The sequence below is a fragment of the Phasianus colchicus genome, chromosome 1 (assembly GCF_987193195.1).
Source record: "Phasianus colchicus chromosome 1, bPhaCol1.hap1.1, whole genome shotgun sequence".
Taxonomy (NCBI): domain Eukaryota; kingdom Metazoa; phylum Chordata; class Aves; order Galliformes; family Phasianidae; genus Phasianus; species Phasianus colchicus.
In genome coordinates, this window is record NC_143436.1 from 59,779,684 (window position 1) to 59,792,874 (window position 13,191).

Below are 13,191 nucleotides of genomic sequence, written 5' to 3' on the forward strand. Positions count from 1 at the left end.
ACGCTTCACATTAAGGAGAGCACTTGCAGCACTGGGGTCGCATTAGGAAAAAATGCAGATATTTGTATTTTCTACAGACCGTTGGAATTTTTCAAGATTGTACACTGAAATATTCTGCAAGAGCAATAACAAACTCAGAGAATGAAAAAGTCTTATCCTTCTGTAAATAATAAGACATTATGAAATAGTACTATTTAGATTTTGACAAATATTAATAGATTTTTATTTAAAAAAAAAAAAAGACAAGTAGTCTGCATCGAAAGATGTGTGGCTGGCCAGCAGGGTGAGGGAGGTGATCCTGCCCCTCTGCTCTAAACTGGAGAGACCTGCCCTGGAGTACTGCATTCAGATATGAAGTCCTCAGTACAGGAGTGACACAGACCTGTTGGAGCACATCTAGAAAAGGGCCACAGAAACAATCCACAGAATGGAACATCTCTCCTACAAGGACAGACAGAGAGCTGGGGCTGTTCAGCCTGGAGAAGAGAAGGCTGCAAGGTGACCTGATAGCGGCCTTTCAGTATCTAAAGGGAGCTACAGGAAAGAAAGGGACGGACTTTCTAGCAGGGCCTTTTGTGATAGAGCAAGGGGAAATGGCTTCAAGCTCAAAGAGGGGAGATTTAGGTTGGATATACGGAAAAAATCTTTTACAGTGACAGTGGTGAGGCAATGGAACAGGTTATGTAGTGTTGGAGTTGTTGCCTTGTTCCTGATGACTTTCAAGGCAAGGCTGGATCAGGCCCTGGGCAACCTGATCTAGCTGTGGTGTCCCTGTTCACTGCAGGGGAGTTGGGCTAGATGGCCTTCAGAAGTCTCTCCCAGCTCTAAGGATTCTATGATTCTAACTATGATCTAAATATAAATTTTACCATTTTTATCACTGTACTCTCCTTAAGAAGACTTCTCTAACAATTCAGTCACAGAGATTTCATCTTCTACTCTGCCCAGTTATCTGTGCAGCTATTTCATATTAATCTCAACTTAGAGCTATTTTAGAAAATATACATATGCTTTGAGACAAATTCAGCTAGTTCTGTTTCTAAAAGATTAATTGCTAAGAAAACATTTTTAGAAACAGGATGCTGAACACCACAGACCCACAGGAAAAAAAACAGTCTAATTACAGTAGGTTCAAAGTATTACTGACATCTGTTATTTCTGAAGATCTGAGCAAAAGGTTTGTAAGCATACACACTAACAGCATTCAAGCAACTTAAAGGTATAAATACATATGTATTTTTCTGCAGAATGGCCAAGGATCCAAACAGAAGTCAATTATTCTATACCAGCCAATAAAATTGTCCCTGATACATAGGAAGTACTTCCCATATCCGGCTGCTGAGGCAGTCACAGTGTGTTGAGCCAGATGAGACAACCCAAAACCATCCCAGAGCCAGCCAGCTTGGATATGAGTTGTTTTACCCACTACCCTCCCTCCCAGCTGCCTGCTGCCAGCGCTTTCTTTGCACCAGTACTGGCATGCATCTAGCTTCAGGATGCAGTCTGGAAAGGTTAAGCCATCAAAAATGTAATCCCACTAGAAAAATAGCAGCAACTAGCGCTCCTCCACATTCTTTCATTCACCTTAGATGCACTGGAGCTTGGGCAAGGATGCAAATGTGAAAGGAAAACAAGACTCCTTTTTGAGAGGAAAGTAGCCACTAGATAATGTTAATTCTACTGAATCACTTCTCAGACGTTACAGTTGGAGGAAACAGGAGGGAGAGGGAATAAAAATCAAAAATCTCTTCTCTAAAAATAAGTGAGTCATGACTTGAAATAATATGCTGTAATTAAAGAACAGGCTGCAGGGTGATAACTGCACAATAGCACCACAACAGGATACCAGGCACACTTTCCGTTATTTGAAAGGTTAAAAATATGCCTAAAACTGTGCACTTGATAAAGGACAAAGAGGGGATGGAGTGAAACATGTGGCTGCAGTCCCATAAATAAGTACCAGCAGTGCAGCTGCATGCTGCTCCAGCTGTTCAGCAGAGAATGCTTTTCCTCCCCTGTGTGAGGGGCACACAGCCCGCTGTCAGCCTCCTGGAGCACTCCGGTCTTCCTCGCCAAGTAATTAACAACCATCATCTAGAAGACAGAGAAAAACAAGCAGCTCCCTGGGAATGGTTCACTGAACCAAAACAGAAATATAAAGAACCCAAAGCTGGACACTTCACAAGAATTCAAGCACTTCCTGCTTTTGACCTGGTTAGGGGGGAAAAAAAAAAAGTAAGAATAGCCATGAAAAGCCTGGTTTAAGTACACTTAGGGCCTTCTTGAAATTATTTAAGAAGGACCTTCCTTGTGCAGTCTCCTCAGAACCTACCACAATCATGGCAGTTTGTATGTGGTGTCTTGCCTATAAAGAACAAGACAAAGAGATCATAATGCTAACTCACCAGCTTCTAATCATCCCTATGGAAGGATGCATATTGCCTGAAATCCAAATGGGGCATATAGCCTTAGCCTGACACTGCCAGAGGTAACTCCTGCTTGTGCTGCTGGTCACAGAGTTCCCTTCAGCTTAACAGACCTGCACATCAGTGCCATCACCTCTTCAACACCATACATTCTATGCTATGACATAGCCAAAATAAACAAATTCACAGCAACTTTATTTATTTCTCCATCTTCTCTCTTCCAGAATCCTATCTAAAATATATTTTAAAAAATAAGAACTATATGATGAATTTAAAATGTCATCTCATAAAACTTAATTTGGAAAATTACAGTATTTTTCTTCATGAAGACTGGGATGAATATTTACCACTCTGTTCCCAAAAGTTCGACAGTCAGATGATTGTTTAAATCACTTCTCTATCTTCCAATGAGCAAATGGATAGGAAATGCTTTAAGAAAAGGTCATGCAGAAGAAAAAATATATTAAAGCCACCAGCAGTTCATGAACAGAAACAAATTTAAAAGAGCTCAAGTTCTGTCCAACACACTTGAAGGCCATGCAACTTTTCACTTTGCACATATTCTGAAAATGAAAATGTTTATGGTCTCTGGACAGACCAAAAAAGGCTGCTCAAAACCAAACAACAAACCCACAAAGAAGAGGATGCTTTATTCCCCTCGTTCCCACACCATCCTTTGAATTCTCACCACTTACTTCTTACCAATTCTAATACTTCTTGGATTTAACTCCAAGCCAATGGAATCCCAGCAGAAAACAATACACTCTTTTTATCATACTCATTTTCTCCTGTGTGTGAGCTGAAATGGCTTGAGAAAGTCTAAAAGAAGGACTGGGCAGCCCCTTGGCAGGACTTTCCCATTTGATCAGGTGAGCTGCTCACAGAACTGCAGCCCTACCACAAAGACTCCTATGCGATATTTATCATTTTCCTTTAAGTCTCACTGTTTGGCATCAGAAGAAAGAGTATAAAAATATTCATTAAATACAAACCAACCAACCAACTGACCAAACAAAAAAACCTGACAGCTTGCTGCTGGGGAAGAAAGTCTTCCAAACAAAATCTATGAAATTAATCCTCATAAAAACCAACCCACAAAAATCTCATAACATTTGTCTAAGGCTGTACGTTCCATTTCTTTCACAATGCAAGTTTTGGCAGCACTCCAGGCCCTCTCCACCTTTTATGACCTTACTCAGTTGTTGCTCCCCTCCTTCCTTTCTCCACTCTCCCCCCGACCAAGTGACATGCTGTTCTTGTATGGGCTTCTTCACAAGCAAGTGAGAGCAGTCACAATATGTTAAATATTTTTACAACAAAATAAAGCAAAGATTGTGCTTTCTAACAGCCTACTCTCCTCCCTGTCAAGTATCGCCTGTCCAACTGTTAGGAACACACAGGCACTACATTTACAGTCCCTGAAGGGTTTAATGCTTTTGTCTTATAATGATCATAAGCCCAGAGCAGGCGGAAAGGATGGGGGGAAAGAAGTGTGCCATAGCTAGTTTGTATTTTTAGTAAACACTCAACAATTTCTTTAGGTTGACGAGCACTGACGTAAACCATCAGGCTGGCTTTCTCTGTTTACATAGCACCTAGCATGGAAAAGACTTGCAGAAGACTCTGGGGGCTGCAGTGGCAGTGCAAAGTGAAGTGATGGTGCTAATGAGAACACCTAGCTCTCTGGTGACTTCTGCGGGTGACAGTGTCATGGAAGTTTGCAAGATTACTTTGCCTGAGATCAGTTTGTCAGTGCTTTCATCTTATAGTGAATAAGAAGAAAGCCACGAAAATCCTTTCTTCCAAAACACTGAAGCTTGAGAAAAGGTAGGCTCTACAAAATTCATGTATTTGGCCTTCAATACTTAGAAGAATTCTTTTGCTTAGGCTATGGACACAATCTCAACTGCATGTTTTTGACATTACTGGAGAAGTGATTAAAATGATGTGTGAATTTACATCCATGACTAGGCACTCTCCCTTCTGGTTCAGTGATTCCGTCTCACCCACCTCTGACTGTAAGCTGACAGCACTCCAGCAAGAGACAGCAGAAACAGTAACTCCAAATGTCTTTCTGATGCAATATAGGAATGTCAAGGGATATTTGCTTGATATCAAACCTGCATAGACTGGAACTACTTCATATCACCTTTTCTATGCATACTGCCTAGGCACTTTGGTTTCACTGATAGCATTCTGAAGAGGTTATGCTATGAGGTACCTACATGCTCTAAAAGCACACTGCTAGAAGCTCCTTCTGCTAGCCCTTCAAGCGAGGTATTTCCAAGACAGTCCACTACTGTGCTAACTGCTTTCATATAACTCATAATCAGAGTTGAAGCAAAGACACTGCCTGAAAAAATGCCATGATCTCTGGGTATACTCAGAGATCACAGCTTCACCAGTGTCCTTTACATTCATATTGCCATTGTTACAAGCAAGTATGGTGTAGGCCTCTGCCAGATGAAATCACCAAATATAAGCCAAAGGGCAAAAAGAAAGACAAGTAATAGCAGAAATAGTAGTCATGGCACTCCATTAAGCTTCCTGAAAGTCCACCAGGGTTATGTGTTGCATTTACAGGAAGAGAACATGCATACAGATCCCAGAAAACTTCTCTTAAGATAAAGACTCGTGGGGGGGGAAAAAAAAAAAAAAAAAAAAAAAAGCTTCCTACAACCATATGTACAATTTTCTCAGGATTCAGAAAAGTGATACACAAAGAATGAGAGTAAAAGTATGATTCCCATTCTGCCAAGTGGTTATCACTCTAGGGAAAGAGTAATGAAACAGAAAAGGATCCAGGATAAAATTTTAAAACAAGTGCTCTTTGTAGGCATGAAAAATAGGATGCCCACCAACAATGAAGTCAGGAGGCAGAGACATTTGCATGCATCTGCTCCAAGTTTCTCTAGCAAATCCCTCAAGTTTATCCATGCAATCATTCCCTTTCCTATTCACTTCCAGAAGGCTTTCCAGAGGGAAACTAGCATGCTGAACCCAAACCTCCCACAGTCCTATTTCACCTGTAGCTCTGTGGAGAACTGAAATAAAAATATGTAGCTGTTAGGGCTGAATACAAGCCCTATTAGTTCAACTTACCCTAATTTGAACTTTTCTCAGAATTGCAAAATGCACTCACACGTAGGGCAGAAATTTGAAAAGTATTCTTAGAAGTTAAGTTAGAAACATATTTGCAGTGCAAAACCTCACACCTTTCAAAGGGTGCAAGAAGAAAAGGAAGAATAAGAGAATATCCTGTTCTGTATATTAATAGTAGTGTAAGCGCAAGTTAAATGGATTGTTGCAAGATCACTCTAAGAAAAGCTAAGCATGTCAGAAGTGTACACCTATTTCCTAAAACAATAAGAGAGAGATTTCAACTGCTGATTCACAAAAGTGCTATAGAAACTTTGCAGCTATGAAGAGATCTCTATAAGCCTGGCAAATGTGTCAAAAGTAGAAATAAACATCACAAAACTGATTTGCTTTAGAAAGTCTCTAGCTAGTGAAAGCAACTGCAGAATGAGCCAAAAGTAACACAGTTCCCCGTGTGGCAGATTTACTGGGCAAGCAGCTCAAGCAACTGCAATCTCATTTACTCAGAAAAGGAGCAAAAAGACACCATCACATTCCAGTTGTATTGCCTCACAGCAGCTGGATTTTAACATGTTTATTTGCTACAAGGCACCCCTCTAGAAAATCTGACTCGTGCCTCTGGTCAAATTCCCCAAGCCTTGAAGAGATAAGGTTTAACAGAAGCATCCCATTCGATCTTACCTGGTTCAGAAGACATTTTTAAAAAATTATTATTATTTTTTTAATCTATTCCGGTAACACTGCACGAGGAATTGCTTTCACAACAGTAATAACCCTATGGCACGCTCCCATGCATCCTATTTACACGACTGTAAGCTGTCAGAAAGAACTTCTTGCAGCGTATGCCGGCAGTTTACAGGCCGGCTCTTTCAATTACGCTGTGCTCCTCCTCTTTGAAGGCCAGCCTGTTTTGAGAGGAAAAACGTAAGCCTGCAAGCCAGTCAGCTTAGAGAAAGGAGTGAAGCCTGCACACTATTAAAGAGGAAAAACAAAGAAATCAGCTTATGTAACGACACACTGCTGGAAAAGGGAGGAGAGAGAGGAGGAGGGACGACGGTAAATTGTTTTGTCTAATGCCCCAGCTGCTGCTATGAAAGTTTTGCCTCTATTAACTGCATTGCTCTTTGAAAATAAAGCAGTGTCAAGGTTAAAGGACAAGTAGTGACTCTGTGGTTGGGACTTTGTTCTCCATTTACAGTGCATCGTGCATGCTTCTAATAGTATTTTTCCCTGTTTAATCTGTATGTAAACTTATTCCTAGAACAATGTAAACACACTGTGCAGGATGCTGACGCAGTGACCAGAAAAGTCTTCTTTTCATGAAAAATGCTATCCCATTTGGCACAGATTAAAGCTCCCCGCAATCACTTGAAATCAATTTTTAAACGGCACAAACTAGATCCTGTGCCCAAGGGTACGACACAAAGAGATTACAATGAATTCTGAACTGTGCAAATGCAAATTTTTGAAAAGTGAAAGGACTAACTGAAAAGAGAAGTTACAGCAAGTAGCATTTTGTTGTTGCTCACATGTGAGCTCTCCCATCACGTGGTCCCAGGCTGGCACGCAGTTATACCAGGAGGAGAAAGAAACTAGGATTTATAGTCCAGCCCTGTCAATTTGGATAATATGAATCAGAATACAGCAGCCAGCTCTTCATTCACTGCAGCTGAGGTCATCTCCAGCCACAGCTCCAAACCACATCTCCCTGCAGCCCCTTCCTCCAAGGCCCACTCCTAAGCCTCATGCTCAGGGCTATGCACAAGCAAGCCTCTGCAGAACTGCTATGAAGGACGACTACCAAGGGTTACAGGGAATGCACTTGCAAAACAACCCATTGTTATGAATATCTGTTTTTCACTGAGGAGACAGCTCACTGGATGAGGGCAGCTAATTATTTCCTTTCTACTACAGATGTTGAGCAAAGGGATTTTTGCCAAAACCAGTGAAAACAACTATTTTCCCCTATTGACTTCAAAACTTTGGCACATTTTACTTCTCAAGACGATGAGGCTTGAGTTCTGTGCACACAGCTATGAAATCTAAATGGAACCCTTTTTTAGCACTTTGACACACTCTCATGTGTTGTTTTTGTTGTGGGCATGTGTTTTATTAACAGCTAAAAGTGGAAGCTGCAGTTTGCCATACTTGTCACTCCTAGCCAGTAACCCCAGGACCTTTTAAAGACACAAATCTCACTAACTTGGGTCATCAATACGCCATTAAATCAAAAAGCATGCAAATGTCAAAGTTTATAAAACACTGGACTAAGAGACTAGACTAAGAAACCCAATGCATGGGTTATGTGTCCATTATGAAGTTCATCTCCAATAATTCAAAGACCACATCCTTACTTGGGTTTCCAGACAGAAGAAGCCTACAACAGAACACTGCTTCTCTCCAGAAAAGCCTTTGTAGAGAAGATAACATTTTCCTTTGTTTCCCACATTTTAAACAACACACTTTCCCCATCAGCCTGTTTTGTCCACTTGCCAGTGATTTTGCCAGTCTTCCTACAACCTGATGCATCTTTCTAACACAGGACAATCACTGATAATGTATGTTATCGAAGCAGATGGCAGATTTTATATGCAGATGAGATCCAGCATTGAAGTTTTCCATTCTCACACAAGCAACACAGTGGGTTGGAAAGCTAAAAGAAATGGCTGCAAAATAATATTAACAGCAAAAACAATTATGTAAATATGAGCTACTGACCACCATAAGAGAAGAAAAGGCGAGGGGCCATCAGAGCAGTGCTGCAACAAGCCACCAACTCTCCCTTTTGTGGGTACCACAACTGTTTCAAACTCTTTCACAAGAGCTGTGTGGGAGGGATGACATTTGAGCTCTCAGGTTCTGCTGATACCTCAAAAGTCTGAGGTGAGAGACACACCCTGAGATGGAAGGCACAAAAGACACCAGATCAGAGCTCTGATCTGCTCTGTAGGGTCCATCTTCTACCCATCCAACAACTTTTTGAGCAACAGCTCAAAAAGAGCAACTGCAGCAACTGATTTTCTCCAGTAAAGAAAGAATTTTACAAAGTTGAAGGAAATTGTGAAGTTTATTTCATTTCAAGAAGCAATATTAAAACAGATATAAAGGCATCTCCAAGGCTTAACTTTTAACTTCAAAACACATGCTTAGCTCCATCTTAAAAAAGGTAAAAGATTAATTGTTTTATCTTTGTTTGATTAGTTAGCAGATAAGGTGACTTAGGGAAGATTAGAACAGATACAATGGGGACATCTTGTTAACCTATTCCCCCGGTTTCACATGAGTTTTATATCCAGCTTTGCTTATTCAAGAACAGAGATAGTACAAAGTACAACCTACACTCAGATGTCATATTAATTGTCAGCACACTGACAAGAGGCACAGCTGTGTCTTACCTTTCATTAGAACTTTTCATATGAACTTGATAGTAAGTAAACTAAGGAATAAAGCTAATTTTATTAAATTTCTTTAAAATCAGATAACGGGCATAGAGAATAGCTAGTTAAATGAAATGTTCTCATTAGTGGGTAATTAAAATCATACCACTGTGTAGCTGATGTCATTTAATACATACAAATAAAAAAACTATTCAAACTAAAACCACTGTGGGTTTGATCCACACTGAACTAGCGACATTCTACATAACTGAGTTTTCTCAGCACAAAATCATAGGACTTCAACACTCTAGTTCTAAAGCATTTTTACAGACGTCTCACAGTAAATATAGGACATTTACTCTGTTTTCCAACTCTAGGCACTCTTGAAACTAAACTTTACAAACTCTCTTAACACTTCTCCCATTTTGCAGGTAAGGGGAGGCACAAATTATTTACCTCTTGGAATATTCTGAATTTGATGAAGCTGTAGCTGAGAAAAGTCACGTGATCATGAGCACTCTCAGGAAATCTGAAAAGTTGAACAAAGTATTGAAGAGCTACTTGGGCAACACTCCATACTGACACACACCCCTGAAAACAAATCAGCACATGTGACAGTGAATCACAGACCAGCATTCAGCCTGACTGCCTTCAGCTGGCTTCCTATTGCAGACTCACTTCAAGCACTGTGTTAGAAGAGTTTTGCTGAGAACACTGTGTCAGAATATGACATGAAGTTTCTGCAAGCCGGTGATGGAAAAAAAGTGATTTTTGTCCCGTCTGAAGGATCAGAAACCTAAGAGCCTTCTAATATAGAACTCAGCAAAAGCATTTCTGAATTCCAAAATATCAGTGCTCTCTACCTTGAAAGCATACCCTCTTTTTTTTTTTTTCTCCTGTGACAGATCTTTAAATATCTCTGTTAATCCAAGAAGAGACTTGAAACCACAACAACTAAAAAGGCACCTTTTACATGGCTCCTATAAAGTAGATATAATTTTTTTCACACTGTTACTAACCTTCTCCCTTTTTCTTTCTACCCCAGTTCTTCAAAAGCACGGTAATTTGGTCCTGGGCAAAAACATGCTTTGTCACTAATCCAAAACAGTTTTCAAAGTGCTGCTAAAAGCCAGACTTAAAACCTCTGCAATAATCTACAGTGAGGGTTTGGCTTGGCTCCCCACTGTTCATCGGATAATGGGATTAGCGAGCAAGGTATTGCAGACCTTTACCCCAAAGAAGTCCACTCTCCTGTCAGTCCTTCCTTGTGCTGTCCCTTTCTTGACTCTTGGAATAATGTAAGATCAGTAAAAAGTGATGCAATGCTGGAGGCTGGATACAAACCACTGCCAGGCATGCTTAGTTGAGGGGCAGCTGCTTTTTCCTCCTCTTGCTGTACCTTCTTGCTTGGCTGATGTGCAGGCTGTCATCTGCTTGTTGTCTGACCACTGCCTAGTATACTGAGGCTTCAGACAAATGCAAAAGCCCAAAATAGCCCTACCACTGGTGCTCTGTGGTTTCTGTTGTCAGTAGTGCAGTACATAGCAATCAAAGGCAGGAAGTCCGTGCCATAAATGGACAGTAAAACTGCAGAAGCTGAGCGTGGCAACAAAGTAAATGGTTTAAAAAGTCAAGCAGCCAGCTGTTAGGATCTGCATATGAGGGAAACTACCACACAGATGTTCAGAAGTTTCCTCTCTGCTAAGGAAGGGAGAAGACAACACCCTCAAGGATGTGTGTTATGTTACAGATGCATTTCAGTCTAATGGTTCTAGTACACAAACTTATCGTACTCCCATCACTCCCCCCTTGCAGCTGTAGTCAAGATTCACTGTTATCAAACCATCAGCCCAAGATGTAACCCAGCAGGAAAATCTCCATCAGCAAAGCAGTTTTCTTTCAGGTCAGGTTTCTTTCAGCAAGCTGAACCAGTGCTTTCTACAAGGTGACAAGCTCTGTGAGATGCATAGTGGAAATCACAGCACTGCACAGCTCAGCAGGAACACAAGTGCTCATACCAGTGCCAGCCTGTCACATTAACTCAGCTCTGACATCTCATCCAGGGGCAGTAGTGGGGGACAGCCTGTGACTGCAGAGGTTAATGATGACTGAATGCAGTATCTGTGAAGCACTGACAGAAAGCCCTGAATGGGTACACAAAGGGTGAAATTCATGCGTGACTGCCCAATATCCTCAGGAGAGGCAAGGCAAGATAATCAGTGAGCAGCCCAAGAGGATGGTTATGTCAAGCTACTGGTTGATGAAGGAACATGCTGCTCTTCCTCTCCTTGCTGAGTCTTCTCTGGCAGTGCCAAAAGCCAGTTCAGGTCACTAATCTGCCAGAAACATACTAATTTTTCCTTGGATTGGTCTGATAACTTAGCAGGCAGGCTGAGCTGGCCTATGGGGTCAGATGAGCTTCAGTGTCAACAGAAGGAGAAAGGGAGAGAGAGGACAAATTCCTTCCAGTAAGCAAACCTAGTAACATGCTGTCTCATTAAGCTGCGTTCTTTAGGCTTTGCCACCCAGTCATGTGAGGAAGGAAGAAGCAATGGTACAACTCAAGTTTTGCATGTACCCACCAAAAAATAAAACGGGGAACAAACCTCTACAATCAGCAAGTGACCTACAGAAACAAGTGACCAAGGATTAAAAACGAACAAGGGTAAGTCCAGACAGCATTGGGCTGAGTGTGAAGACAGTTTAGAAATGAGTATTTAGGACTACCGTAACAAAAACCAACAATAGGACCTTAAATACATAAGTCAGCCATCATGAGGTGAGAGACATTATGAGGGATCCTGGATCTGCAGCATAACAGAAACAATTGTGTTATGATGGCACTTACCCTTCCAGTTCTGAGAATAAAAACTATTCAATCAGTTCCATGCAGCCATGGAAGGCAATGAACTCATTGCCTGTTGTCACATCCATGGCTTTCCCCACCCTGTACCAGGGGCACAGCTCTCCTGGTTCACGTGCAAGGATTTGGGTTTGAAACAAGCAATAGCAAGGAAGGTGAGATAAGTAGTTGCCATGCTACAATTCGAAAGCAAATATCAGTATTTTTCCATCCTTTTTTCCCTCCTCCAGCTCAGCTGTAACACATGCTCCAAAGGGAAAGCCAGTAGCTGCACAAAAGCCCAAAGGACATGTAATAGGAGTTCTTAAGGGAAAAGTCTGCCTTTTTGTCCTATGTTTGCACAGCATTTGTCACTGTCGAATCTCAGTGTCTGCAATTTACTTGAAGCATACAAGCAACACAATGCCCTCCAAGCAAATAATTAAATGCTCATAGTTCTACAAAAATAAAAGACCTCTCCTGAAGATGTTTGAGCAGCATGTGACTGCCATCTCCTAACCATATAAAGTTGTGCTTCTGTAACTTCAACTATTTCCCGTATTTACAAAAAATCCAGGAAATTGTGGTTCATTGTTCAAGTAATCTTCTCTAGTAGAAAGATCATCAACTGCTAAAAGAATTTTGATTTAAAATATGAGAAGTGGACAAAGGCTTTGCCTTATTAACTGAGTTTGATTGTCCAGTAAAAATAAATATTAAAAAAATAAATAGCTCAACAATTTTCTATTTCTTACACTTCCTGTTCTTAATATTTTTAATCTGGCTAGTTTCTACAAAATTGAGAGAAAAGTCTCATGTTGCAATTTAGGGAAGAGGAAGTGACTACAGTGCTATCCTTTCTGTTAGACTAGCATACAGTGAGCAAATAAATACTAAGTGGAGACCCTGCAGCCTGGCAGCTCTGCCCTTCCTCATGCTGTATTCATGCTTTCCCTTCCCCATGCCTTTTCCTGAGGAAAACCACTTCTCCAGCTCTCCTGCCTGCACTGCAGGTGCTGCTTAATCCCCAGTGACCCCATTACCTTCAAGGAGGCCACTTACCACTGCTTCCAGCCAGGATGGAGGTCTACAATACCAGAGCCCAGCGGTGCCAGGCTGGTGCTCATCAGGTGAGAACCATGTGGTAGCTGCTACCACAGAAAGCCACATGCTTCCTTTACAGAAGGCTGGAAAAAGAGAAGAGGGGAAGGAGATGTTTGGGACCTATGCCAGTAGCACTGTGCCACCCAGCTTTCCTCACCTGCAGATTCTATATATTGCTCATTTAACAACTTTGCAAAACAGCTGAAGAACACAGACTCTCCTTTTCCGGTTAATTTAGCTTTTGGTCACACATTATATGTAAAAAAAAAAACATGCTCGTTTTAGGAGGGGGACAACAACAACAATAAGCCAGGAAAACAATAACAACAAAAAAACCAGCAAC

The 13,191-nt window shown here is 41.2% G+C and overlaps 1 protein-coding gene across 7 annotated transcripts in view; it reads right to left on the bottom strand.

Annotated features, from left to right (window-relative positions):
* FGD4 (FYVE, RhoGEF and PH domain containing 4) overlaps positions 1-13,191 on the bottom strand; it is a 117,929-nt gene that overhangs the window by 53,671 nt on the left and 51,067 nt on the right. Inside the window, exon 2 of one of the 7 annotated variants that reach the window (XM_090144622.1) lies at positions 12,807-12,931. The exons of 4 other annotated variants lie outside the window; for them this stretch is intronic. Coding sequence is in view for 1 of the 3 variants with exons in the window: in XM_090144620.1 (XP_090000746.1) it covers positions 6,207-6,222 (16 nt within the window). In the remaining 2 variants the exon portion in view is untranslated. Of the gene's footprint in view, positions 1-6,206; positions 8,989-9,358; positions 12,424-12,806; positions 12,932-13,191 lie in introns of those variants that run through there. 2 more of the 7 variants (XM_090144630.1, XM_090144620.1) reach the window with 2 other exon arrangements.